This window comes from Engystomops pustulosus, chromosome 4, assembly GCF_040894005.1.
Source record: "Engystomops pustulosus chromosome 4, aEngPut4.maternal, whole genome shotgun sequence".
NCBI lineage: Eukaryota > Metazoa > Chordata > Amphibia > Anura > Leptodactylidae > Engystomops > Engystomops pustulosus.
Window position 1 is genome coordinate 162,646,012 of NC_092414.1, and position 27,345 is coordinate 162,673,356.

Genomic DNA, 27,345 nt, shown 5'->3' on the forward strand with positions numbered 1-27,345 from the left:
TTAACATAAATGTGAAAACCCGTTTTGAATGGGGGTCTCCATCTCACTGTACCAATACTACCGTAATAATAGGCCGTACATTTCAAATATGCACATGTTACCCTTTAAAAATAAACCATCATCTTAGAGGAGGGGTTTTAATCCAGTGTTATCTGGCTGTCCCTGTGCAGATTACTGGATCCCATAAAAATCGGAAGTTTACGACCTGCTATATCCTACATCCAGCTCTTCTGGCCGTGTCTCAGGGTCACTTCACACAGTAATCAGCATTATAGCACATCATTATCTCAGCCATATATGTGTACACACACACATGTGTGCTGTGATCTGTATAAAGAACTATAAATAAAGATATGTATAAAGCATAGCAAGGCTTTGCCAATGCTGCACTTAGACCAACAAAGATGTCTTCTTTCTAGTAATATTACAACAATAATTCACAGTCTCCTTGGCCAGCATTAAGGTGCAGACGGGCTACACGTCTTACAGCCAGGATAATGTAAATACTCGGTAATAATAATATCCGGCTGGTACATAGCAAAACCAGCGCTCTTACAAACAGTCATATAAACACTATTATACACAATCCCTATTGTTATTCACAAGAACACATTGCCACATATCCTCCTATTCTCTGCAGCATAACACATATGGGATTTAAATTCAACTAAAAACAGAAGGGCAGATTTATGACAATGTAGAAATTAAAAAATCCCTCCCCCATCAACCAATCACAGAACAAATCTTTTGCAGCCCCCAATAATGTTGAAAGTTTGTCCTTAGACCACATTTGGAAACATAATTCTAAGGCTGCGGGGAGGAGTTTGGTTTGACTGCATTGTGTTAATATATCTTTATGTATACACTATGTAAGGCTACATGCACACGGCCAAGTGCTCCCCTGGAAGGATACCGGGCCAGCACAAAGGCGGACAGAGAAGGGAAAAACAAGCAGCTGAAAATCTGCCCAAATATAGCACATGTCCAATAACAGTGTGACGAGACACCGTATGTGCCAGTGCGCCACAATCAGATTCCATAGACCTCAATGGGGTCTGTGAAATGGCCATGGTTGTGTGAATGAGGCCTAAATGTGATGTAGTCACAATGTTAAAAACACAATTCAAACACTATGGGGCTTATTTACTAAGGGCCCGTGGCTGCATTTTCGTCGGGTTTCCCGACTTTTCGGGGATCACGTCAGGGATTGTGTCACACGCAATCATTTTGTGTTACAATCGCACCAGCTTTCACGAGACACAAATCGAGGGGCGGGCCGACGGTGGATCTGACGAATTCGGACTACACGCGGGAATTTAACATTTAAATTTGTGTCGCAAGCCAAGCACTTACATGCACCGGGAAGATGGTGAACTGCGGCGGACCTGATCGGGGAAGCGACACATGCAGGAAATCGGTCATACGATCTTCACTTCAGATAAATCTCACTTAATTATTGTATTGTATACTGTATAACTATGATGCATGGAGTCTTGCCTCAGTACCAGTATGGCCGCTGTGCAGCTGTGTGAATGAGCACTTAGACTGTATCACCAGTGAAAATTACTGGGGCCTTTCCCCATGAGCTCAGCAATGTCTCCTTCACTCATCCTGTTGAAACCTCACAGGAGGTTGTTGTACTTTGCTACCCCACACAGTCTATATTCATGCTAGCTCACAATATAAGTCCCGATTCAATGCAGAGAATTAGATATGGTTTGCTTGAATCCTCCAACATTGCGCCATATTGGGAATAATGAAATGTGCAGCTACACAAGCTAAAAATCAGAACATTGCGCTATTTTTCATACTGGATTATAAACATGGATTCACTCTAAGAAGTGGGTCGGTTTCATAGTGCAGTATTACATAAGAAGAAGTTTACCCTATTGCCTTTTAAGGGTACTTCTTCCATTTAATGCTTACCTGAGCCTTTTCTCTTTTGGCCCGGACCAGAGTATCCTGGTAATGTTGAGCCACACTTGGTTCTACTCCTTCTAACTTTGCCGCAGGCAGCTGTAATGCTTGTAAGGTTTTCCTAGCATCACCTTCATCCAAAGCTTCATTGATGAGTCCGATTGCCAAAATCCCTAAAAGCATCAACAAAAAATCTGAATATGTTTGCATATAGAGTTATCCCTGTATCTTTCAGCATTCGGCCTGTTGTCTGAGAGTGAATGTGTTCTGGAAAAACTCACTCCATGTGCATGTGGGATTTACTGGACCGAACCTACTACAGCTGAACTGATATGCTCAGTTCAGTTGCACAGCTCTAGGTTCAGTCCAGTAAATTCTGCACCGAGAGTGGGACATGTATAGAAAGTGTGAGTGGATGGACCAGTGCAGAGTCAGATCCCACAGTCGTATTCTGCCCCAGATAAATCATGCTGGGTGATGTATCTGGAGCAGTCTAGAGCTGTGGAGTCTTACTCTCGACCAGCTATTAGTTGGTCTAGTTTACGTCTAAATGTTCTGGTGAACAGACTGAATTTTCTGGGGCCCAGGTTAGACCCCCTTTCTCACTGCACCCCCTTTTTCATAAAAGTCAAGTTTGTTGAACTAAACAATTTTATAAGTAAGGTTAAAAGGACACAATCTATTTGATTTATATCTAATTATCAGAAAATGCAGCCAGGCCAGCTACTCTTTTTAGGTCTTGTCCATATTGTAGATGCTTTATGTACAATAATGACTAAAGGGGGAGTCTACTGAGGTCAATTAACATAATAAACTGGCACTAGTCGCTCCCTGATCCCCACCAGTATGATAGAGCCACTACAAGCAAGCCGTGCTGCTAAAGTAGGGGGTGTTTAGAAATTTTATTATGTAAGCGGACCCCAGCTATAATTTTAGTTCAATAGAAAACCCCCTGAATGGTTCTGTCCATGAACAATACGAAAGCCTTACATTCAGAACTTTACGCTATTGATTTTTATACAGTGTAATGGGAACATGACAGCTAGCCATGTATTCAGACAGCTCTGTCTTTCTGAGGATATGCTTGACCACCAACAAAGTTTAATTCCATGCACAGGTGATGGATGCAGAAGTGGTGCATGACAGCTCATTCAGGTCTTCCCATTCATTACTCAACCATTTGTGGCTTAATGCCCTTAAAATATGAATGTATTTTTAAAGGACCCCCTAGACCAATGATGGTGAACCTTTTAGAGACTGACTCACCGAACTACAACCAAAACCCATAGATTTTTTGCAAAGTGCAAAATGTCAATTTAAGCAGTAACTCATTGCTCCCTACTGTGTCACAGGTTTCAAATGTTTCAGTGTCCGGATGACATCAATACAGTAAACAGAAGGAGAAATTTGGATTATCTTTGTAGCTTCTCTCCAGGGTCCAGTGAACAGAAAGAATCACAGGGCCCAAAGTAGGAGCTTCAATGTTAATTCAGCTCTATCCACACCTCCTTGGTTCTACTGCAGTTCCAGTCACTTTAAAAAAGTGCAGATCGTAACGTCCTGGGCTACCTGTGACTGCAGGAGGATGCCTTATGTCCTGTATGGTGACCTTGGTTGGTGGTCTGGGTACCCACAGAGAGGGCTCTGAGTGTCACCTTCACTGCAGCTTCATAAAAGTCAACACACTCTTAATCCAATTTCCAATAATTCCAGTGATAACTTACTGGCATGCTCCTCATGTACAGTATTATTAACTTGGGTCACACATCCCTGGATATCATTCCATGTAATAAATTCATTTCCTTCTTCCCGGGCCTGTTGTTTCAATTTCATCAATTCATCAACGTACCTGTCATCAAGACATGAAACATTATAGAGGCATCAAGAAATTACATTTATGCTACCATTTACTGTGTTTTTATGTTAATCTACAAGTATACAGTATCAGAATTATCATAACTTGGTATGAATAGGTTTTATGTATAACGAAGGATTAGAAATGGGTCTGAAAGGCATTACTTATTGGGTTCCTATTAATTCCCCAAGTTGCTTCCAGCTCCCAAATCAACCACAAGTGAAAATGTCAATTCTATTTGGTCTTTATGCAAATGAGCATTTACTTTAAAGAAACTAATGCAGCAGTAGCCATGATTAAGGCCCTGGCGCACCAAGAGGTTCATCTGCATACATATAAAAACTGAATTCCCTAATATCATAGGGCAGTGATGGCAAACCTTTTAGAGACCGAGTGCCCAAACTACAACAAAGACCCGCTTATTTATCACAAAGTGCCAACACAGAAATTAAATTTGTGATTTATACTCCCTTCTCTGTCACAGTTTTCATTGATACCAGCACCCCGAGGACACCAATAAAGCAGAAAATAGTCCCAGGTAGCGCTGTCACTTTAAAATACCTCTGCACAGCAAGTCCTGGGCTGTCTGGGACTGCAGGAAGATACCTGGAGTCATCTCTGGTGATGGCCTGAGTGCCCACAGAAAGGGCTCTGAGTGCCACCTCTGGCACCAGTGCCATAGGTTAGCCATCACTATCATATGGGAAATACATCTGTATGCCCGTTCATCACTGGACGCAATATGGCATCTCGCCTCCATCAGGATTTGGACTGGCATTTCCAGTGGAAGAAGAACCAGAAAGAAGACATTACTGAGTATCTGGTAAGCATTGGGGTTGTTGAGTATTGCCTGTTTTTATGTAACCCCTTCCTGTCCATTTGCACCACATGACTCCTGTATCTTGTGTAACTATTAATATGGACATTCAGGTTTATTCCTAGTGTTTATTTTCCTAGAAATACTGTAGAGAATTACAAGACCAATTTTATTTGAACAAACCTCTGAAGGTTTTCATCCTCCACATCCATCAGGCCGGTGACGTGGTTGGTCAGCTGTCTGGAGACAGTGTTTACATCGCCCGCATCTAAAGCCCTATTAATTAGAGCCACAGAGGACAACATCTCCACAGCAACCGAGAGCTCCGGGTGAGTGAGGTTTCCCTGTCAGAAACAAGGTGTCAGAGCAGTCAGATAATTGGCATCACTAAATAAATGTAACAATGAGTCCCTGCTTCCTGCGCACACCATTACAGTGGATATTCTGGTGGGCTTTATGAGGATGACTCATTTGTGAGAGACGTAGCCCTGAGAATAAAATCCTGGCTGTGGAGTCACCATGGCATTAAGTGTTTGCTGTGTAGTATATATGCAATACAACATCTGTAAACGTACTAAGAAGTATGCACAAAGCAAATGAAATATAGAAGGGAAAATGTGATCACAACTGCTGGAGACTGCACCCCCTGCACTCCAGAGAACAGGGGTCCCATCCTCACTAACTTATGGAGCAGCAGGTTGAGTATGTGTCTTCCCATGTCATTCAATTGTGTAGGAGTGTTGGAAATTACCAACGGGGGGCATTTTTATGGCTGATTTTTCCCCCTTACTTATGAAGAGTCAGTGACACAATATTGCTCCTTTTTGTGACACTTGTGCCTTTTTTTCTTGCTCAATTTGGGTGCATCTTAATAATCCCAACACTTTTCTTGCGCTTCTAGATTCTCAACACTTTTTGATGCAATTTTTGGCGCACAAACAGATGAGCTAAAAGCTGGTCTACCAAGTTGTATGTCACCTTCATGAATGTGGAGACAGTTCAGAACCTTTTCGGGCCTGCCCCAATTCATTAATCTTGTACGCCACAACCTAATATCCCAGTGTAAATTACTGTACGATTTGTGCAAAGAGAACACAGACCCTGCAACAATATTAATGAATGTCCCCCATGCTCCACCCATTAGTTAAACATTCTCTATCTTGTGATCAGTGGGGGTCCCAGCATTCAGACCCTCAATGATAAGCTTGTTATTGTAAACAGTCAGTACAAAACATTTAAATGACATCTCAGATACAATAGGAGACTTACCTCTGGGCTTTGCTGTTGTAATGTGGAAAGTTCTCTCTGGTAAAGATCTTCTGCAAATGGAAAAACTTCTGGGAGCTGTGCATCGGGGTTCATTAATTCTTGTACAGTCTCTTCAGGGACCCCCTTTCTGATGGCATTATTTATCCTGATTACTGCAGCATGCCCTGTAAAAAAGCACGAGTTACTACATATTAGTATGAAGCCATTGCCATAATATGGATTCTACAATGTGCTCTTATTATACATGACTAAGATAACATTGGGGCACATTTAATAAGGGCTTTGCGCCGCGCTTTAGACGGATAGTGCCCATTCTCCAATGTTAAAATGGCTTGCACAGATACTTAAGTAGTGGGTGCGCTGCGATTGTGTCACACGCAACCCTTTTCGTGGCGCAGCTGCGCTGACTTCCCTGGTACACAATTTAGGCGTGCCGTCGGACTGAGCGCGGGATTTAACTTTCAAATTGTGTCGCAAGCCCTAGCACTTAAGATGCACCACTAAAAAAAATTGTGACCTGAGCGGAGAAGCGAGACATTCAGGAAAACGGGTGCACGATCTTAGTGAATCGCTGCACAGTGCATTATCTTTGGACAATGCACTTTCTGTGAACTCCAGTGACCCGGCAAGTAAATGTTCCCCTGTATATCTTGCAGTGTATAGGGAAAGCAGAGATGAGTGACATGACGGTTTAGCAGTGATGTCATTGTGTAGAACATAACCTTCACAATCAAGAAATATGATTGTGTTGGCCTAGAACCATAAGTAAGACAGCTGTAGTCTATAAATGTAGGAGTTACTTTGTAATGTCACAATAACATTTTTTAAAGAGACTTTACTTTAATTTTGATAACTTATACCTAGGGTAAGCCATCAATATCAGAATGGCTGACTCCAGTTCCAGAACTATAAAATTCTGAAAGCTAGAAGACTATCCTCATTGTGTAGTGTCCATGCTGGGTGAGTTCAACTCAGCTCTCATTTTCTAGCATGATAGTACCTGGTATATTTGACTAAGGGGGCTACAATCTCACAGAAACAAATCAGAGAAATAGCTGGGGAAAGGACAAAAGTGTTTAAAGGAGTTGTATCAAGTTGGATGGTTATCCCCTATCCACAGGATAACAATCTGATGGATGAGGATCCTCACGATCACGAGATCCTATAATTACTAGTTGGTGCAGTAGCAGGACAAGTATTTGTCCTGCCGCTAAGAGAGTTGGAAATAGTCTTGACTGTCTCCAGCGCTCCCATTCACTGTCTATGAGCAATTTCCTACACTCCCATAGTACTAAATGTAGTGGCAGGACACATTTCCAACCTTCCGCTTCATTCTATTAATAAATTATTACTTGAATTAGCCTTTGTAATAGGGGGTTCTGATCTCCATTTCAGCAGTTGGACCTGCCCTGATCAGATACAGGATCAAGATAACAATCCAAATTGGTACAAACCCTTTAATAGCTCATATCTATTCTGCCCCAGTAGTACTTTTGCGACCTCTCTCGGGCTCAGCAAACCTCTGAGCGGACTTACAGTATTTTAACAATAATAAGAGAATTGAACAATCAAAAAGGTCGGTGGACAACCTATCATAACTGGTCAATTAGAACAAAGTTATGTGGAAGTAAGCAGAATTCTAAAATATATTTCTATTATTATCTCTTATAACTGCACAATTTTTTAGGAGCCTGGTCTGCAAAGTCTGAAAATTAAACAGCAATTCACCCACAAAACATGTAAAAAAAAAGTCAGTGTATGATGAGAAATGTGACCCTTAACCCAAATGTAAACCCTATTAAAACTGGTGCTAGAAAAATTTTATGGCTAACAGAACTTACATTTTGATATACACTTATCATATTCATTATACATCTATGTGTATTTTTAAGAGGGTTCAGAAGGTCCAGACTGCCAAGGCAGATGGTAACAATCTGACTGTAAGGATATGTTCACACCTGTTAATAATAGTAGCAAGAGTCTAACAAATTTTGTTTTATTTCCCCAGAAATTAAAATTACTAGTTTTTTGCCATATTTTGCCAATTAACAAAAATGATTGCAACTTCCCTTGGTCTTATATGGGCCTGAATAGATGTTATTACATCCACTACTGGCCATGAACGGGAGGCATTGTTGTATGCCAGCAAAGACGGCAATAACAGTAATAGCTGGCCCCTCTAGATAAGAACAGGAATTCATTGTTTCCATGTAGAGCTACTCTGAAGTACCTGGAGCTGTGCCATTCTGTAGAGAGAGGCTAGGACTATCCGTTAGGCTGACTCATTCATGGCTTTACCTAGCCCCCACCCATCAAACACTAGTAGGCTTTGTTGTACTGCTACTCACTTCTCTGTAACTGCTGTGCCAAACCATTGGCAGCATCGACGCCAGCCTGCAACTCCTCCTTCTGTAAGGGTCCGCTGAAGCCATTCTGTAAGGAAGGTATACCACACATGATTATATGGTCTATGTAATGTATATGGCAATGTCTAAGGTTAACTAGAATTGAGATTTTGGTCATGCAGGGAACCTGTGACCATATAACTGTAGGCAGCATGTTATAGAGCAGGAGGAATAGAGACAATTTATACAGTTTGTGGTTTTGTGAAAAATGGACCATAAACTTCTAATTTATTAGCCTGGTGCTACAAGGGAAGTTTTATAATTTTCACTTTGACACCTGAATTTATGTAATATACCATCACTATGAATCTCAGTCCTAAAAAAAAATAAACATACATCCAGAATTGTTTTGCAACTTTATGAATGGGAGTTGCTGTCAAATTCACTTTGTGGTCCAGTTTAATTAAGGAATGAAAACCTTTGATATACAGCTACCAGTCACTGACTAGGACCACCCACCGGACTCATGAGGACAGAAACTGCAAAAACTTTGAACCTGCTTCCAATAAAATAAACATAAAGCTCCTCCTGCTGTATAGCATGTCTATTGCTTGAATGCAATAATCATCAAAGAAATGTATCAATGATCATCAAATACATGTTAAAAAAAAAGTTTACCTCTAAATATATCATCAATAGAATAACATGTGGAATACAACCAATGACGCCACAAGCACATATATCGTGAGCTTTATCAGCAGTGTCTGAGGGCAGAACTATTGTAGTCGCCTACAGCAACCAATCAGAGCTTGGCTTTCACCTTCCCACAGCTGTTTCTAAAATCAAAGCTGAATTCTGATAGGTTCCCATTGGCAACTAGAACAGTTCTGCTCTGACAGTTCTGCTCTGACACCTCTGATAAATATCTCCCTATTGTATACACTCTATCATCAAGAAAATAAAATGATGCAATGGTAGGAACAAATTACGTATTGGGAGTTTTGGTAAGCGGGAACACTGCTGGAGGAAATTACAGTCTGAGGATTTTGAGGGTCTGTATAAGGGGTTAAGGTATCACACACAAAAAAATGTTTCATTAGGTCACTTCAGATCCACACACCCAAATTCCATCCCCCGGCACAGAGCGTCTTTTGTACTGTATCTATTTATAATCGGGTGCACATACAGGAGCTATACATGTGCTTGTGGCCATGCAGGCAACTCCACACTTATTCAGCGCAGATGCTGATGCTGTAGAGGAATGGGCACGCTTGGCTTACACCAGATACATTCAGGGCACGAACACTGAAGGGCTGCAAATCACTGCTTTCTAAGTAACCGCAACTCATTTTCTGCTAACAACAACATGACGCACTAGAGACTATGTCATCAAAGACTTCCGTATGAACAGACGGCTGCAAAGGCACCAAGCAAATGGTGAAGTGCACATCAATGCACCTGACGGGAAATGACTATGGGTCAGGAATGCCTTCATAGACTCAGAGGACAAAGAAGTGACAATAGTCAGTAACCTGAATAAATCACACCTCTCCTTTACCCTCACATGAAGCTGGGGAACCAGGGTTTTTGCCATCTAATTTTAGTCAACCATCTTTTTTTTATTTTTGTGGAAGTGATAAAAACGGATGACATACAGATGTGAGAAAACATGTACTGCAAACAACACACACAGCAAACACATGTGTTTTTGTGGGTGCACAATGAACACACTAGTCTGAAAGCCTTTATGTTGACCCAAAACAGAGTCTAAGGATAGGCTCTCAAAAATAAATCGTAGACGATCCCTTTAAACTACACCAGATTTATAATCCAGTATTAGACATGAAATATTTGGTGCAGAGTATGAAGGCAGAAGCAGATGGTGCTATGTAACTCAGCTGCAGGCATTGCTCCCATTAAAAGCTCGCAACAATCACATATTCATGGTCTATAAATATAAAATTATAGACAACCCCTTTAACACTGTCTAGTAAAGTCTTGTATATCCGGATCAGGATCATTTGAACTAATCAGGCCATGCCCCTTTCCTCAAACATGTCATAAAAGTGTCCAAAAACCTGAACTGTTTATAAATGTGGCACATGGTTTGCAAGAAAGTTTTGTTGTGCAAATAAGAACTTACTTTTATTTTTAATTTTGGCAGTGTCTATTCTGACACTTTTAACTGGAGGGAGTCAGGTGCCCCCCATATACAAAGGATGCCCAGCCAATCCGGGAGGCAGGATCCAATCCATATGTCCTTCTTAAAAGCTTATTGAAATCCATAGCACCCCCATTCTGTTACAGTACATCTATGCTGAAAGAAAGATAAAACTTACCTCCAGCTTCTGCTGCTTATAACTCTGCAGCTGACTGAAGTACCACTCAGAGTTGTCTCTCTGCAATGCCCGCAGCGCCAGTGCTTGGTTGGTGAGCGCCTCAAACAACACTGGAGGGCTGCCACTATCCAGAGCTTTGTCCACCCTTTCTATGCCGGCTTGTACTAAACAGAGAGAGAAACATGTACAGTATGTGTGGCTGGACTGTATGACACTCTGAGCTACATCCATCCACAAGTACATCTGATACTTACAGTTCACTTTGTTGATGTTGCCTTGTATTTCAGCTTGGGTTAGCAGTTCCTCATACACATCCCGCTCACCCCCATCATTCTCAGAATTTACCTGACAAATAGAAACATTTCTGCACAATCAGCAACAATGTAACAAATAATATGATAGTATCAAACCGCAGACATGTACAAAATGAGCCTTTCACCAGAAGCAGTACATGTCGGAAAAAGTGTCCTTATGTATACTTGTCCACACTGCATTTCTCTTTATTGTAGTCCCATGCATGGTTTTCTGAACTTATATATTCTTAAAAGGTACACTGAATGATGCCACCATAATGGATGCCAAAATAACACACTTTAGGCCTCAGTCGCCTAGACATAAGCAAAAGTTCACCAGAGGTGACACTGCTCAACCCTACTTTCTAATGCTGGAGTCTTAGCCATTTACATTGCTTTTTGAAACACCGAGGAGAGGAGATTAGTCTAATTACATAGTGTTAACATTGTGTTTAAAAAAACGTTATGTTAAAACAACTTATTTACAGTATGTTAACATCACATTTACAAAACGTATGCGTCAATGAGGCAAGTCTCCCCTCCTCAGCTGTTGTATTGCGTTTCAAAATGCAATGTTAGCGCCACACATAAAAGCAGCCACAGAAATGACTCCTGATCAACAGGTTTACTTCTCTTCATTAGAGGGTTCAGAAAATGCCCATATGCCCAGAAAATTCTCATAGCATCTCCCAAAGGACATCCAAAAGTTATGGAGTAACAATCAACAGGCCCCTAATAAACAGAAGATCGTCTGCCGATCACACCGACATTTTGGGATTCAGACAACTTTTATCTCACTGATTGGATGTGGATTTTTCACCATTGATGCCTTTGGAGTTCTTATTTTTCCCTAGAGGCCGCATACACTACGCCAGGGGTCCCCAAACTTTTTACATAGGGGGCCGTTTACCGTCCCCCTCAGACAGTTGGAGGGCCAGGCTAAAGTTTAAAAATTAAAAAAAAAATTAAGAACTTCCTTGAAAACACAGCGTTAGCGTAATACATCCGTATCCGTAATACACTGGGTCCCCCCAAAGTAATTATTTAATATACTGCACCCCCCCTGTGAACTATTTTATATATTGGCCCAATTAACCCCTCTGCACTAATTATTGAATATGCTGCCCTCCCCTCCATTAATTACTAGACTGCCCCCCACCATTAATTATTTCCTATACGGCCCCCAGCATAAATTATTTCCTAAACTGCCCCCACCATAAATTATTTCCTATACTGCCCCCCACCATAAATTATTTCCTATGCTGCCCCCACCATAAATTATTTCATATGCTGCCCCCCACCATAAATTATTTCCTATGCTGCCCTCACCATAAATTATTTCCTATACTGCCATTCCACCATTAATTATTTCCTATGCTGCCACCCACCATTAATTATTTCCTATACTGCCCCTTATAATTAATTATTTCCTATGCTGCCCCTCCACCATTAATTATTTCCTATGCTGCCCCCCACCATTAATTATTTCCTATACTGCCCCTTATAATTAATTATTTCCTATACTGCCCCTTATAATTAATTATTTCCTATGTTGCCCCCCACCATTAATTATTTCATATGCTGCCCCTTATAATTAATTATTTCCTATGCTGCCCCTCCACCATTAATTATTTCATATTCTCCCCCACATAATTAACTGTTCCTTATACTGCCCCACTATTATTTCATATTCTGCCCCTCATAATTAACCCCTTAATGACCGCCCTATCGGGATTCTACGTCGGTCATTAAGGGTACTTCTTCTGATGCGACGCCTTTCTACGGCGCCGCGTCAGAAGAAGATTTCGGGACATCGGGGCAGTATAGTGCCGGTGTCAGGCTGTGATATCACAGCCCAGACCCGACACTAACACCCGGGATCGGAAAAACTCAGATCCCGGGTGTGTAACCCCTTACACGCCGCGGTCAAGCATGACCGCGGCGTGCAAGTGTGTCCCCCGTGGATCGGACCCCCCGGTGTGCTTACCGGGGGATCCGATCCCTCCTGCCGCTGCCCCGGGTCCCGACGAGTGACCCGAGGCTGTCGGCTCCTCTTCTCGCGGCATGCTCAGTTACTTACACTATACACTGCAATACAAGTGTATTGCAGTGTAGAGGCTTGAATAAGTGATCGGATGATCGCTTGTTCAAGCCAAAAGGTGGAAAATATGTGAAAGTAAAAAAAAAAGATTAAATCATTTTATAATAATAATTAAATAAATAAAATAAAGTCCCATAATCTCCCCAGTTACACATATAATGCAAATACAGTATATAAAACACAAAAACACACGAAAAATGTACATATATGGTATCACCGCGTCCGTATTAATCTGTACAATAAATCTAAATCAATATTGAACCCGCTCGGTGAAGATGAAAAAAAAAAAACTACGAAAAACTTCCCGTAATATACAATTTTTCATCAAACACCATCACAAAAAATGTTCTAAAAAGTGATCAAAAAAAGCTACGTTCCCTAATATGATACGACTGAAAAGAACAACTCTTTTCGCAAAAAAATGAGGCATCACCGCAATCGTAGTGAACCAGAGAATAAAGATAAAACATTATTTTTAAATTACGGTGAGCGGGGGGGAAAAAAATGCTAAAATTCCATAGTTTCTAAATCGCAGGTCCATATTGTTTTAACCCATGTGAAACACTTACAGGGTTAATGGACTTAATAGAAAGTGTTTTACATAAGTTGAGGGGTGAAGTTTCGATAGTGGGGTAATTTATGGGGTTTTACTATTATTTAGGCCTTACAAAGTCACTTGGAAGCTGAGTTTTCCCTCAAAATGTGAGTTTTGGCAATTTTCATGAAAATGAGAAAAATCGCACCTAAAGTTCTGCACCTCATAACATCCTAGAAAAATGACCGGAAGCATAAAATATCATCCCAACATAAAGCAGACATTCCGTAAATGTAATTTATCAAGCTTTTTGGGTAGTTTTACATCTTGTCTGGAAAGCAGAACATTTCAAACTTGGAAAATGAAGAATTTTTACAAACTTTTGCCAAATTTTCACTTTTTTTCAGAACGAATCGCAAAACGTATCACTTAAATTTTATAACTAACATGAAGTACAATGTATCACGAGAAAACATTCTCAAAATCACCGGGATATGTTAAAGCGTTCCGAAGTTATAACCAATTATCGTGAGACATGTCAGATTTGAAAAATCAAGTCTGGTCATTGAGCTGAAAACTCGTGTCGGTGATAAGGGGTTAATTATTTCCTATGCTGCTTCCCACCATTATTTTCTATGCTACCCCTCCACCATGAATTATTCCCTTTACTGCCCCTCCACCATGAATTATTCCCTATACTGCCCCTCCACCATGAATTATTCCCTATACTGCCCCTCCACCATGAATTATTCCCTATACTGCCCCTCCACCATGAATTATTCCCTATACCCCCCCTCCACCATTAATTATTTTCTATAATGGCCCCATAATTAATTATTTCATATATTGGGGCCCAGGCTGCCATAATCTTTTTACGGCTGTTTAACAAAAAAATAAAAAAATCCTATACTCACATCCAGCGTCTTCTTTCTTCTGGCTGCTGCCGGACAGCAAGGGGAGCGATGTGGCTGGAAGACAACCCCGGCGCACATCGCTCCACCTGCTGTAATAGTGCTCGAGCGGCCGTTTCCGGCTGCATCGAGCACCATTCAGTGACGGGCAGGAGCTTCCTGTCTGGACGGAGGCCCCTGCCCGACTACCACAGGCTAATTATTGACGCTTTTGGAGCGCCAGCCCGGGGGCCCCCAAATAATAAATCCGGACCCGGGGGCTCAATGTGCGCTCCAAGTGCTTAATGCGACGGGGGCCGGATAGAAACGGTCCGCGGGCCGCATGTGGCCCGCGGACCGCAATTCAAGTCCAGCAGAGGAGAAGCTACTTCTGATACGTAGATGCATTTAGACAGAAATATTTGCAATCAGGAACAAGCAAAACAAGCCGGTAAACAATGCAAAAGATGTGTTGCCTGTTCCCCTTCATAAGTGTTTAGGTCAAAGTGCATCTGTATTTGGGGGAAGTTTTCTGAACTGGGCGTGAATTATATTTCTAAACATAATTCAACAGCAATGGCCAACTTTTACTAAAAACAGTCCAAACTGTACTATTTGCAGTTTGCCTGTGTAGTGTGCAGGGGGCGCCAGATTCAGGATTTCTGACACACGTTCTGCATTAATACCCCCTGCACTGCTCTGACAGAGTGCACCATTTTTTTGGTGCACCTTTAACATGGGGCGTGCAACACATTTCTGTCGGACCTTGCATGATAAATGTGGTGTAAGGTCCAACTGAACGCGCCCTTCAGTGCAGAAATTGGAAGAATATTGCAGCCTGCATCACAAAATGGTCGCGTGAGACACAAATGTGGAGCAGGTGCTTCTTTAATTTATGTGCAAGCAATGTACACCTAAAAGAACATGCCAAGTCCAAGACAAAACTGGCGCATGGCCCTAAGTAAATCTGCCCCAATGTGTGATTCGGGTCATAGGGTGTGTCACATGTGTATATGTTATATTTTTGTCATGTTGCACACATTTTGGTGAAAACACTTTTGCTTTAGTGGTTCGTTTTGGCACCCAATATGCTAATTAGACCCTCCGCTGTCAGATAATTGATCATGGGTTGTGTACTCCAGCTAAGGACCACTTACCTAATAGTAATGAGCGCAATTATCAGTTAATGCAGAAACTAACAGTACAGACTACAAAAATATGCTTACAAACTTCAGCAGAGATGGTAGGAGTTCATACATTGGCATGATAGAAATAATGACTCACCCGCTTCTTGGCATTATCCGTTTTATGCTGCTTTGCCTGATAAAGGGTGTTCTGATAAACAGTAGAAAGCGGCTCATTCAGATTTACTAACATGGCGTTTGGATTCTTCAGTGCGGTGAACGTTTCTGCAGGAACTCCCCGGTCTATCGCTTCATTGATAGCAATTACAGCTGCGTGTACTGAAAATGCCAGAGAGATTATCCAAAACTTCAATATCCGCTCTTCAAAATTGAACTGCTCCAGCCAAGCAATACAAATCTTGGCCGGCCAGGCAATTACATGAGTGAACAATCCCCACACATCAAATGTGATGGTACATAACACTGTGCGGATCAGTATCATTGACAAGAAACTGTAGAGAAAAAAACCCTATACACAGGAGATACACTTTTCATTCTATGAGTCCTGGCTGATCACATAATGTGGACCCTGAAATACTGGAAACTGATGTGAGGAGGGTATATAAAGTGCTGGATACATAACTGTTTGGCCCTTTATAAATAACTTCTCCACTTGCACAAAAAGTTTTGTACAAAAGGAGTTGTCTACAGGATCTATAGATCAAAAGTATTAACCCCATGAACATTGAATAGAGTGGACCCCATTGGATACATGGACACCCATCATCCCCACTGCATGGGCTCGTGTTCCTGCTATTAGTTGAGGACAAAACACGGTGCGGCAGCACTCAGAATACCTCCACACGGATGATACTGTTAAAAGCCTTCTTTTATTGCATCACAGATTAAAATAGGATGGATACAGGAAGGACCTTCCTGTATCCATCCTATTTTAATCTGTGATGCAATAAAAGAAGGCTTTTAACAGTATCATCCGTGTGGAGGTATTCTGAGTGCTGCCGCACCATGTTTTGTTTCCATTTTGGATCGCGAGTCTGAGGATCTGGAGGGCGTGCACCCCTCACATGGGACAGTTACTACAAGGAGGAGAGAAGCGTGATTTCTGCTATTAGTTGAGCACCCAGAGATCTTGGTTGCCAATCCGCCTTGTAAATTTCACCTAGAGGAAGATATAAGCTTCACGGGGCATCCGAGGCCGGCTCCGCTATATGCGCTCTGCACACAGCTTCAATTTATAGTCCCATGATCTGTTCCTTACAATAAGTAAATGCTACATAAGATGTGATTACATTACTTGGCAGATCACAGGGAGCAGATCAAAGCAGACCATCATTACATCCGGGACTGAATTTACAGTTAAATTAATAATCATCTATATTTTATTATTTTCATTCCTAGAATTGAATTAAGAAACGCTTTATAAACCTCAGATGGGAGTATCCAGAAAAGTGATGATAACGGAACTGATGGTGTTTTTTGTCGTATGCGGTGTCTGTGCTCTTGCTCATTCGGTTGCAAACAATCCCATATCATTTTCAACATTACGGGCTCTTTAAGGCCCATTGTGTTGGGAAGTTCTAGTCATTATAGAGTCAAGTAACCATTGTCTAATTGCTAAAGTAATAGGGAAAATTGGCAACCTGCCCAATGAGCCCAAAGAGTTATGTGTATACTTAGTGCTGATAAGGAAATAGCTTCTAACTAGATGAAAGCAAGAGTTCTCTGAACTCTGGCCCTTCAAAATGGATATATGATGTTGCATGACTGTTCTCTGCTATGGGGGCAGCAGCAGTGTCAGACTACCACACATTCTCTGCATGTGCTAGGGCTAAACTGAAGTCCAGTTCTGCCTTAAGAAGAATGGAATAAAATATATAGAAGTCAGTCCTGAGCACATATATACAAATTATTGTCTTTTTATATAGTCCCGGAAATGAAGCAGTCGTTTTAAAACTGAATGATTTGCATTCAGTCCCTTAGTTTATAATAGTTCTCAGCTGTCTTCAACAGAATGGCAGCTTTTATCAGCACATCTGTATCAGCTTAAAGTAACCAACGTGTGATATGTGTGCCTCACAAGCTCATCATTACATAGTTCTGTAAGTTACTAAATGTTTTAGAACTCTTAGTACCTTTATGCATCTTATTTTACTTAGTGCAATAGTTAAAGGGGATCTGTAAGCAGTTTTAACTATACAAAGATGCAGGCAGTCGTAGGTGCAGGTCTTGAAATCTATGTAATCATGCCTGTGTGTGTGTGTGTTGTTAGTAGCCACAGGACTTTGAATTTGGATTTATACTCCAGGATTGTAGCTGAACTCACTGTTGCACTGCTGTGCGAGATCTCTTCACTTAAAACAACACAGCCCCTCTCTGAGTAACTACTGTAGCATTCAAACAGAAACCTCATACAGTAGTGACTCATAGCAGGAGGCTGTGCTATGTTCAGTAAAGAGATCTCGTACACCAGTGTTCCAAGTCCAGATACAATCCTGGAATATAAGTGCATTTATATCTATATCCTGCTGCGTCTGGCAAGACACTCAAAGTTATGGTTACATAGATCTTCAGGGTTGCTACCTAACATTGTTTGCAGCATTGTATGGTCAAAAGTTAAAGGGAAAAGATTCCCTTTAACTTCTGTCATTTGACCATATTAATAGTAGGATTATAACAATAAAGGCCAATCCCTAGGTTTAACCATTTTGCCCAAAGTCACATAACCCTTTAAAGGAGGTCATACTACATACTACATTACCAAAAACAGTCCCTCCCAGAGGTCAGGACCCCATCCTTTTTAACTGCTAATTTGGGAAACACACTTAAAAGACATTCATATATGACAAGAGGACAAGAAGAATCACATTATAGCATGCTTAGCAAAAGACGGCTGCCCAAACAAATCCCCAAATGACCTGTACTTACATGCAGCTTCATCTACAGATAGCTCACTCGCAAGAATTCCTCCAATTTTGCTGAATGCAGGCATCTGAATCCCATACTTTTCAAGCTCACTCTTCATTATATCAATCTCTTCCGCTGTGAACATTTTTATTTAATGGCGTTATGAGATTTACTTATGATGATAATTAGAATATTAATAAAAGGAAACAGGATACAATAGAACTGTACTATGAAGCAGATCCGCAAAGATATTTCCTGGAATAATTCAATTATCTCCATGAATTAAAAACCAAGAAATCTCAGAAGTGATGAAAATTTATCAAAATTAGTAATTTATGATGAACAACATCTTTAAGTTTCCATCAATTTGGGATATCTTATTTCAACATGGTAAAACTGGACTACGGAGAGACTTGTAGGAAGATCATTTAGGAAGATCATTTAAACCTACAATTTATCCATGTGAATAGAAGTAAATAACACAATGAAATGAAACCTGATAACAAGTACATATGAAACATTAAAAAAGTGATCATAGCACAAGAGAAACTTGAGATATGTATGGTACAAGGGTATTATGTTTATAGATATTTTAGTGAATAAGATACAAAACAGTATCAGTAATTTTTTGTCCGTGATTCAGATGGAGAAAGCCTCAGACACAAAAATGAATACAGTTAACTGATTTATGCATTCTAAGTTGTTCGTATGTCACACTGCACAGAGACTTACAACCTTTTCACATGACAAAATCAGACAATAAAAATAATTATAGGTATGTTGGTCCGAACCATAGCAGAGTGTAAACACCCCCAAAAATGTTTTACTTTTGGTTGCACTGATCATTTATAAAAATTGAATGGTGGCCAGCAGCACCATTCCTACGGGGAATATAGTGCCATCAAAGGCAAACTATGCCTAATATGAATGATTAAAGCCACAGCTAGAAGAAGGTGTGCCAATAGTGATACTCTATAGGTACACAAAATATATCCCTGTGTAAAAGAACTTATATTTTTATCTATCTTGCATAAAATCTAATAAATAAGTAAAAGTTCGATAGTCCATAAATTATGCTACAATAGATTTTTTCCTGTCAGAGTAAAGTATCCCATAGCACTGTTTATACTGAACACATCTTCTAGGCAGGACAGCTGACTTGCACATGACTAGCACATAATATGCAGTTAACTTCTATATAAACATGAGAAAAGCACGAATACTGACCTGTAAACTCGACTTTCCCATACAAGTCCTGGATCTGTGGAGCGAGGCCTAGCTTAAACAGGTACAAGCTGTAAAAGAGAGGCCAATGAGTCAATGGTGTGTCTATAAAACATCTGCTTTAGGTACAGAGAGTAACCACCGATCACTGGTTCCACCACTATAAAGTACCAGCCGTGAAATTATACCGTTCCCCAATCCAATTCTGTAGAATAATACAAAATAGTAAATCAGGTGATAAAAAGCCCCAAAAAATTGATATATATATAAATATATATGAGGCTTAGCGGCTGTACACAGCACAAGGTAACTTGTAGCTTAATAGTTCCAGCAAACAAATGATAATGACTTGGGGAGAATCTCTTCGAATGATTAAAGCCTCACATAAAAAATGGAAATAAACACACAAAACAGAAGCGTAATTAACAAATATTAAAAGAGCTTCAGAATTTCAGCTAATGAGCTGTCATCTTCTCAACTAATGAGCCTGGAGACAGGGGGCACAGCAGTGGTCCAAGGACAGGGGCATGAAAGGACATCTTTAATTTCTGGCTGGTTGTAGATTACAGGCAGTGCCCTAGTTAAGAACACACAATTTACAGGTGACTCCCAGTTACAAACAGGCACCTGGATATTTATAATTCACTGTACTTTATCCTAAGGCTACGAGGATCAGCTGTAAGAGTTATAAAAGGTGTCTGCAATTAAGCTTCATTGTTAATCCTGGTTCTTATGACAACCCAACATGTTTAAAACCCAATTGTCACAGAGACCAAAAATATTTTGTCTGGGGTTACAATTATAAAATATACAGTTCCGGCTTACATACAAATTCAACTTAAGAACAAACCTGCAGAACCTATCTTGTAGAAACCCGGGGACTGCCTGTATAGCTCACTACAGATTGTCAATGTAGGGTAATGTAGGTGATTTCACCATAAGGAACCTAGAAGTTGTCAAGTTGGAATGCAAATTTCTGCTAAAGTTTCTACACTGAAGAAGACACAAACATGAAGACACCTCTGAAGGTAGAAGTGATTGCAGCATGCGAATGCATCCATCAATGTTTGGGAATGAGTTTTCCATGGATTGTCTGTTCCCGATCACTGTCCCTTGATTGCTAAGACTTTGCAAGTGGCAGGTAAGATTTTTCATAGTGGAGTACAGGCAGTCCCCGGGTTACATACAAGATAGGGTCTGCAGGTTTGTTCTTAAGTTGAATTTGTATGTAAGTCGGAACTATATATTTTATCATTGTAATCTCAGCCAGAACTTTTTTGGTCTCTGTAACAATTGGATTTTAAAAATGTTGGGTTGTCATAAGAACCAGGATTAACACTAAAGCTTCATTACAGACACCTGTGATAACTGTTACGGGTGATCATTGTAGCCTAGGACTAAAGCACAATAAATTACCAATATCCAGAGGTCCGTTTGTAACTAGGGGTCGTTTGTAAGTCGGGTGTTCTTAAGTAGGGGACCGCCTGTACATAGCTAAAACCACCCAGAGTAGATCTCTGAAAAGATGCTCCCTGTGGGGCTGATTTATCAAACTGTTTGCAAAACATATTTGTCAAGATTGGTGAAAAAAATGAAAATGAATTGTGCCACATTTATTAAGAGACTGGGGGACATTTACTATGGTGTTTCTGCCAGTTTTGTGGCGCTTTCACCGCATCTTCTGCTCTCCTACCTATTTATTAGCTGTCGGGGACAGAAAAAATGACTTTTTACGCCTGCCGACTCTTCTCTGAAAAGGGGCGTGGCTTTGGCGGAGTGGAAACTCAGACACAATTAATATGTGTCACAGCCATTTTTGGACGCTGTAAACTGGCGTAAAGTAGACCAAAAGATATTGGGGGACATTTACTTAAAGTGTCGGTGTCTGCACTGGCTTTGTTACCGACCTGCTCTGGGAAAGAAGATACACATTTAATATTGTAGAGCTGTGCAGAGACATTTCTGGCGCCAAGACAATTTTCTGTCCCTGGGACCAAAATCTGTCCCGAGCACCAGAAATGTGTCCAACAGTCCCTGCTAGACCAGTTTTCTTTTGGTCTACTTTCCGCCAGTTTACAGCGCCCAAAAAGGGCTACGACACCTATTAATTGTGTCTGAGTTTCCACTCCGCCATAGCCACGCCCCTTTTCGGAGAGGAGTCGGAGCAGACGGAAAAAGTCATTTTTTTCTGGCGCCGCCAGCTAATAAATAGGTCGGAGAGCAGAAGATGCGGTGAGAGCGTGACAAAACTGGCGGAAACACCATACTAAATGTCCCCCATTTGGTCCAGCAGGGACACAAATCAGTGCTATTGCACTGTTGCCTGTTCTCTGACTGTTGGACACATTTCTGGTTCTCGGGACAGATTTTGGTCCCAGGGACAGAAAATGGTCTCGGCGCCAGAAATGTCTCTGCACAGCTCTACAATATTAAATGTGTGTCTTCTTACCGAGAGCAGGTCGGTAACAAAGCCAATGCAGACACCGACACTTTATGTAAATGTCCCCCACTATCTTTAGACTTGAATGGCAAACAGGGGTTGTGGCCTAATTAAAGAGGATGTTGTAAAGTGAAACGAGGTGTGTGGTTCTATCTGTTGAATCATCAAATAGCACATTGTAAATTACTTGTCAATGGCTCGCACACAGAATCTTGGTGTTCATGACCTGGTGTGTGAGACAGTCTTTTCTACTATCATCAGTTTGTGAGCGGACCTCACACTGCAATGACACACAATGCACCATGCGTTCATATGCTGGTAGAATAATGTGACTGTTGTCAATGCCTGTCAACATTTTAGACACCTTTGGTAAGAATACCCCTATGTTTTTGTGGTGAACCTCTGTATAGGAAATTGCAGTTTCCATACAGGTCAGATAAGGTATGCAGCCACATACCTCTGACCTCCTGTATGTGGGACTACGGATGTGTTTAACATAAACCCTGCAAGTTTTTCTGCCAATGAGCTATACAATGTGCAGAGATGTTGTAAGTCTTTAGAAAAGGTCTGCAGCAAATACCACAATTATGGCAGGTTTATCCATCAAGTTCATTTCAGAGAAACCAAGAAGATTCCCAAGATCCAGGGTCTATGAAGCCCTCATTCTACAGAACGTCTCAGAAGATAATAATATTCCTGAGGTTGGGCTTGTGATGATCAGTTCCCAGGACCTACATGTCTGTGGTGTAACAAGCCTACACCTGCCTTCTTGTATCCATTCTCCTTCCTCTAATGATTGACGCCAGTGAGAAATACAGACTAGTGACACAACATCATTTATTAGCAATGTCAACCCTTGTTACCCAATAGTGAGAAACACAACATCATGGTAAAAGGATTTAATGTAAATCGAGAAATGCAATTATTTCTAGGGAGACTGTGTATGGCCGGGCTGATTTACCAGGATGAGATATAATCTGAGCTGCAGAGAGCTGCCACTCCTATTGATCGCCTTGCAAAGACAAACAAGTCTAAGCAGGATCTGCAGCTAAGACGCATCCACATCACACCAGCAGCTGAGGTTCAAGTCTTCATTTATCTCTGTAGCAATCAAAACACTTCCGTACACCACCAGCAATAACAGGATTCTTCACCAGTCACACCAGTGCACTGAGCATGTTATACACTGACCAGTATTGGGTTATAGAAACACCTCACTTTCTACTATAACATCACCATACCTGCTATATATAACACATCTCATATCAGGTCATAAATATAATAAAGCTATACAGATGGACCGCAGCTCATTTACTCAAGAACAAGACGATTCTCGTCTTTACCTTAGCGCATGGATGCAGTATATACAACGTGGCATATTCTTCCTATCATATATGTCTGTGGTCTCAGGGTAAAAAATCTGTAATAAGAGTATGGAGACAATTATTAAAAAATAATATGAAAATAAAACTTTTAAAAAACTGTAAGGCACAGGTAAACCTACCTTTGGGAGGCCAATCTCAGTCATTGCATTTAGCCACTGAATCACATTGTCTGTGTGCCTAAAGTGGAGACCGGTGGCCTAAAAGAGAAGAAAATACTTGGTACTTCTCATGGCAGCAATGGGCATATAACCAGGTTTTCTATTGTTATAAAAAAAAACATTGCTTGGAATCTCTGCAATACTAAACGACTGGAAGCCCCACTGTACAGGAAAAACTTACAATGGACACAGCATTACACAGGTAAACTTATCATAAAAAATAGACTATCCTAGCAATCTGTCATCACTTTATAAAATAGTTATGTTGCCCTCTCAACTAGAAACGCAACTACATTAAACACAAAACTAAAGTCATGTCATATTTTATTCTTTACAATGTCTTGCATGCTGCAAGGACACTATAGGGGCTCACCTTGACAAGTATAACCTGTTTATATGTATGTTTATACCTCTTGTGTCATATTAAACATTAGCTACTAAGATGGTAAAAAAACTTCATCTACTGTGAGAATAATGTTTGAAATATTTTATTAGAATATGCTTACATTGTATCTGGTCTGCTCCCGATCATAAATCTTCTTTAAAGATACAACCTTAGGACTGAAAAAGTTTCCAAGTTTGGCCAGGTAAACTCCATTTCTGAGCCCTTCTTCAAGCTCTGTAGTAGGGGGCAGGTCCTCCATCAGGCAGGCCTCCATCCACCTGTAATAAATGCCCACAATGGATCAATCATAATGAAACAATGGAGAAGAATTTGTGCAGATTCTGGGAAAAAAGTTATTTAGACCAAGTTCACATCTGCATTGCATGTTTCCATTAAAAAAACTAATCAATGACACAGCCCTGGAATCAGAAGTTCTCTACCACTAAGTATGCTGACCTCAGATTTTATTTAAAGAATAACTAAACCTTTAAAGCATTTTTCTCATTTCATTTCATGTGCCATGATGGCAGTTACACACCATTACTATGGTAACAGTGAAGGACAGTCTGTTACATCATCACTGGGGGCAGAAAATAAGACGGAGGAGGAGTTACTGAGAACTAAAGGATCAAGGGTCGTGTATTTTCCAGTGGCAGCCATCATGGTTATAGCTTCACGTACTTTTGAGAGGCCATAACATTTTGTGAATCATAAAATCAAACTATTTGAGCTCCATTTTGTAAATAATGACATTGAGTTTTGTTATATTCATTTAATTATAGCATCATGGGTTTTCGTATCGGATGTTCATAATCCAAGAATACCCCTTTAATATGATTCAGCAAAATTCACTGGTATGGCCAGTTTTAAGTTTGAGGGGTGCAATTTACAAATGTGGTACTTTATGTTGAGTTTTTAATAAATAGAATTTTTAAAACGCCTATAAATATGAACAGATTTAAAATAATTAAATCTAATGTAAGTTAGCAACCTGAGAGGTTAGCCTAACTGTATGATGAGCATAACATTTAGAAATCAGAAAAATCACTACATTTTCTACATTTTTTCCTAAATACATGCAAAATATTTACACTAAATATACCACTAAAGTGAAGTACAACATGTCACAAAACACAATCTGAAAATAAGAGGGTAGTACCAGGCCCGTTGGGGGGGAGGGGACCCACACCGGCACATTGTTGTGTCCAGGGGCGTAACAACAGCCGGCAGTGGGGAGTAGTAACACCCATCTCATCTGTGCCCAGTTTGTTTATACTGTATGTCTGAGTATATGATGTATATATACTATATGCATGTTTATAATGTGTATATACTTTAATAGTATGGCCCCATTTATTAAAACCCCTGCGACTGTAAGTTCATTTCAGTGCAAAGTCAGACTAAAAACTGGTGCAAACACTTTAATAAATGTGGGGTGTACTTTAATAAGTGTATAAATGTATATCAGTGCATAAATGTGTGCATATTAGTGAATAAATGTATGTATAAAAGTGTGTGTATGAGTTGAGAACTTTATGTGTGTACATATATGTATATATTATTTAAGGGGAAGGGGGGCCCCATGCAGAAGTCTGCTATGGGACGCAGCCACTCCTAGTTACGCCAATGATAATGACACCTGACAGATTTGAAAAATTAGACTGGGTCCTTGAAGGGGTTTTCCCATGAACAAGATAGGCACTATCCGTGGATAGTGCCTAACTGGCTGATTGGTGGGGGTCTCAGTGATGAGAACCCTACAGATTATGGGAGCTGGGGGTCTGATGTACCCCCATAGGATGCCCCATCGCTCCCCAAGATTACCAGAGCAAACAATGCAGTGCTCGGCAATCTCCGTCAGCTCCATGAAGATCAATGGCACTGGCTGTTTCGTTCATTTCGGGGAACAGTGAGGGGTCCAACTGGTGTACATTGGACCCAGCAATCTTTTGATCAGTGGGGGTCTCAACATTGAGATCCCCACTGATCAGCAAGTTATGCCCTATCCTGTTGATAGGGTCTAACTTGTTTTGTGGGAAAACCCCCTTATGGTGAAATGAGCTGGGACCTTAAGGGGTTAAGACTGTTCCATTCCTCTCTCCTTTCAGAGTATATGTCCCTGTATATGATTGCTTTTCCCACATATGTTTTAGCTTTTAATTTCAGAGCATTTAGGATTCTTTGAGAAGTAAAGTGCTTGTAACAGAAGGCAGGCTTGCAAAGTTGTAGTAGTCAAGGTTAAAGTTGTGTATTTTCCAGTATTCATGACCTGTATTTCTAGGCTTCTATATTTAACTTTTAACCTTTTTTTTTATAGCTGTTATCTTCTGTAACGGAGAATGTCACCTAACATTGCTCTGAAGGTGCAGATCTTTTGTTTGGTGCAAACATAAAAAAACTGCATAAAAGACAATTACAGTGGTTTGTGCTACAAATAATATTATTCTAAGACTAGCCAGAAAAGATGCTGAAGATTTCCTTCATAATGAGTTTTATATTATGAGTCTACAGTATTACAGAGATTCTAAGAAGAATTGAAACAAGCTAATGATATGAGCATGTCAAGTTCTATATATTACTAATATGGATTCTCAGAATCTGAATTTTACCATGATGACTTAATGGGAGACACTGCAGATGTGCTTCAAAATATGGTGGGAATTCTGCACTGCAGCCTCCATAAAGTTACATTGAAGGTGTTATTACTCTGTAATGTCTTATTTTATTTAAAACCTGTCATCAGAAACTGGTCTAAAAAACAACTCTAGCATCTTTATACCTTACAGATCATATTTCTTTCATAGCCCAGCAAGGTTCCATCACCCAGAAAATCAACTTTGAAGTGAAATGTAAACTTTTAGTATAAGGTCAAGATGGCAGAGAGTTTAACAGTGAAGTCAAGCTCTCCCTGCCTCTGAACACCTCCTCCCGTGACTAACATCATGCACCAGACTTAAAGAGAACCCGTCATGCAAAATAACCCCCCTAAACTAAATATATTTTCATAAACTGCCATTAGAGAGCATTGCCTCTATCCCTTCATTGTCCCTCTACATGCCTGTAAACCTAAGCAATGAGGTCCTAAAGCTGTATGCAAATGACCTGTGAAATGTCCAATGAAGCATTAGCATATTCAAGCTGTCCACTCTATTCATGAGTGGGAGGCACAGCCACACCCCCAGTGCATGACTGACAGCCTGTATAATGATGTGAGGCTGTATAATGATGTGCTTCCTGGTGCTGGTGGCCACGCCCCCTGCAGCCTGTGTGTGTATAGGAGAGATACAGCAGCTCCAGGCAGCCATGTTACAGCAGAACATGTCAGATTCATGTGTAGCTGATG

The 27,345-nt window shown here is 40.6% G+C and overlaps 1 protein-coding gene across 1 annotated transcript in view; it reads right to left on the minus strand.

Moving 5' to 3' along the window:
* IQGAP1 (IQ motif containing GTPase activating protein 1) overlaps positions 1–27,345 on the minus strand; it is a 103,082-nt gene that overhangs the window by 28,937 nt on the left and 46,800 nt on the right. The window contains exons 3-15 of the mRNA XM_072148363.1: positions 24,124–24,280; positions 23,579–23,656; positions 23,418–23,494; positions 19,638–19,705; positions 18,432–18,545; positions 15,646–15,824; positions 10,797–10,887; positions 10,543–10,706; positions 8,207–8,291; positions 5,859–6,022; positions 4,773–4,933; positions 3,642–3,766; positions 1,927–2,090 (exon numbers count right to left, since the gene is read on the minus strand). Of these exons, the coding sequence (XP_072004464.1) occupies positions 1,927–2,090; positions 3,642–3,766; positions 4,773–4,933; positions 5,859–6,022; positions 8,207–8,291; positions 10,543–10,706; positions 10,797–10,887; positions 15,646–15,824; positions 18,432–18,545; positions 19,638–19,705; positions 23,418–23,494; positions 23,579–23,656; positions 24,124–24,280 (1,627 nt within the window). The remainder of the gene's footprint in view (positions 1–1,926; positions 2,091–3,641; positions 3,767–4,772; positions 4,934–5,858; positions 6,023–8,206; positions 8,292–10,542; positions 10,707–10,796; positions 10,888–15,645; positions 15,825–18,431; positions 18,546–19,637; positions 19,706–23,417; positions 23,495–23,578; positions 23,657–24,123; positions 24,281–27,345) is intronic.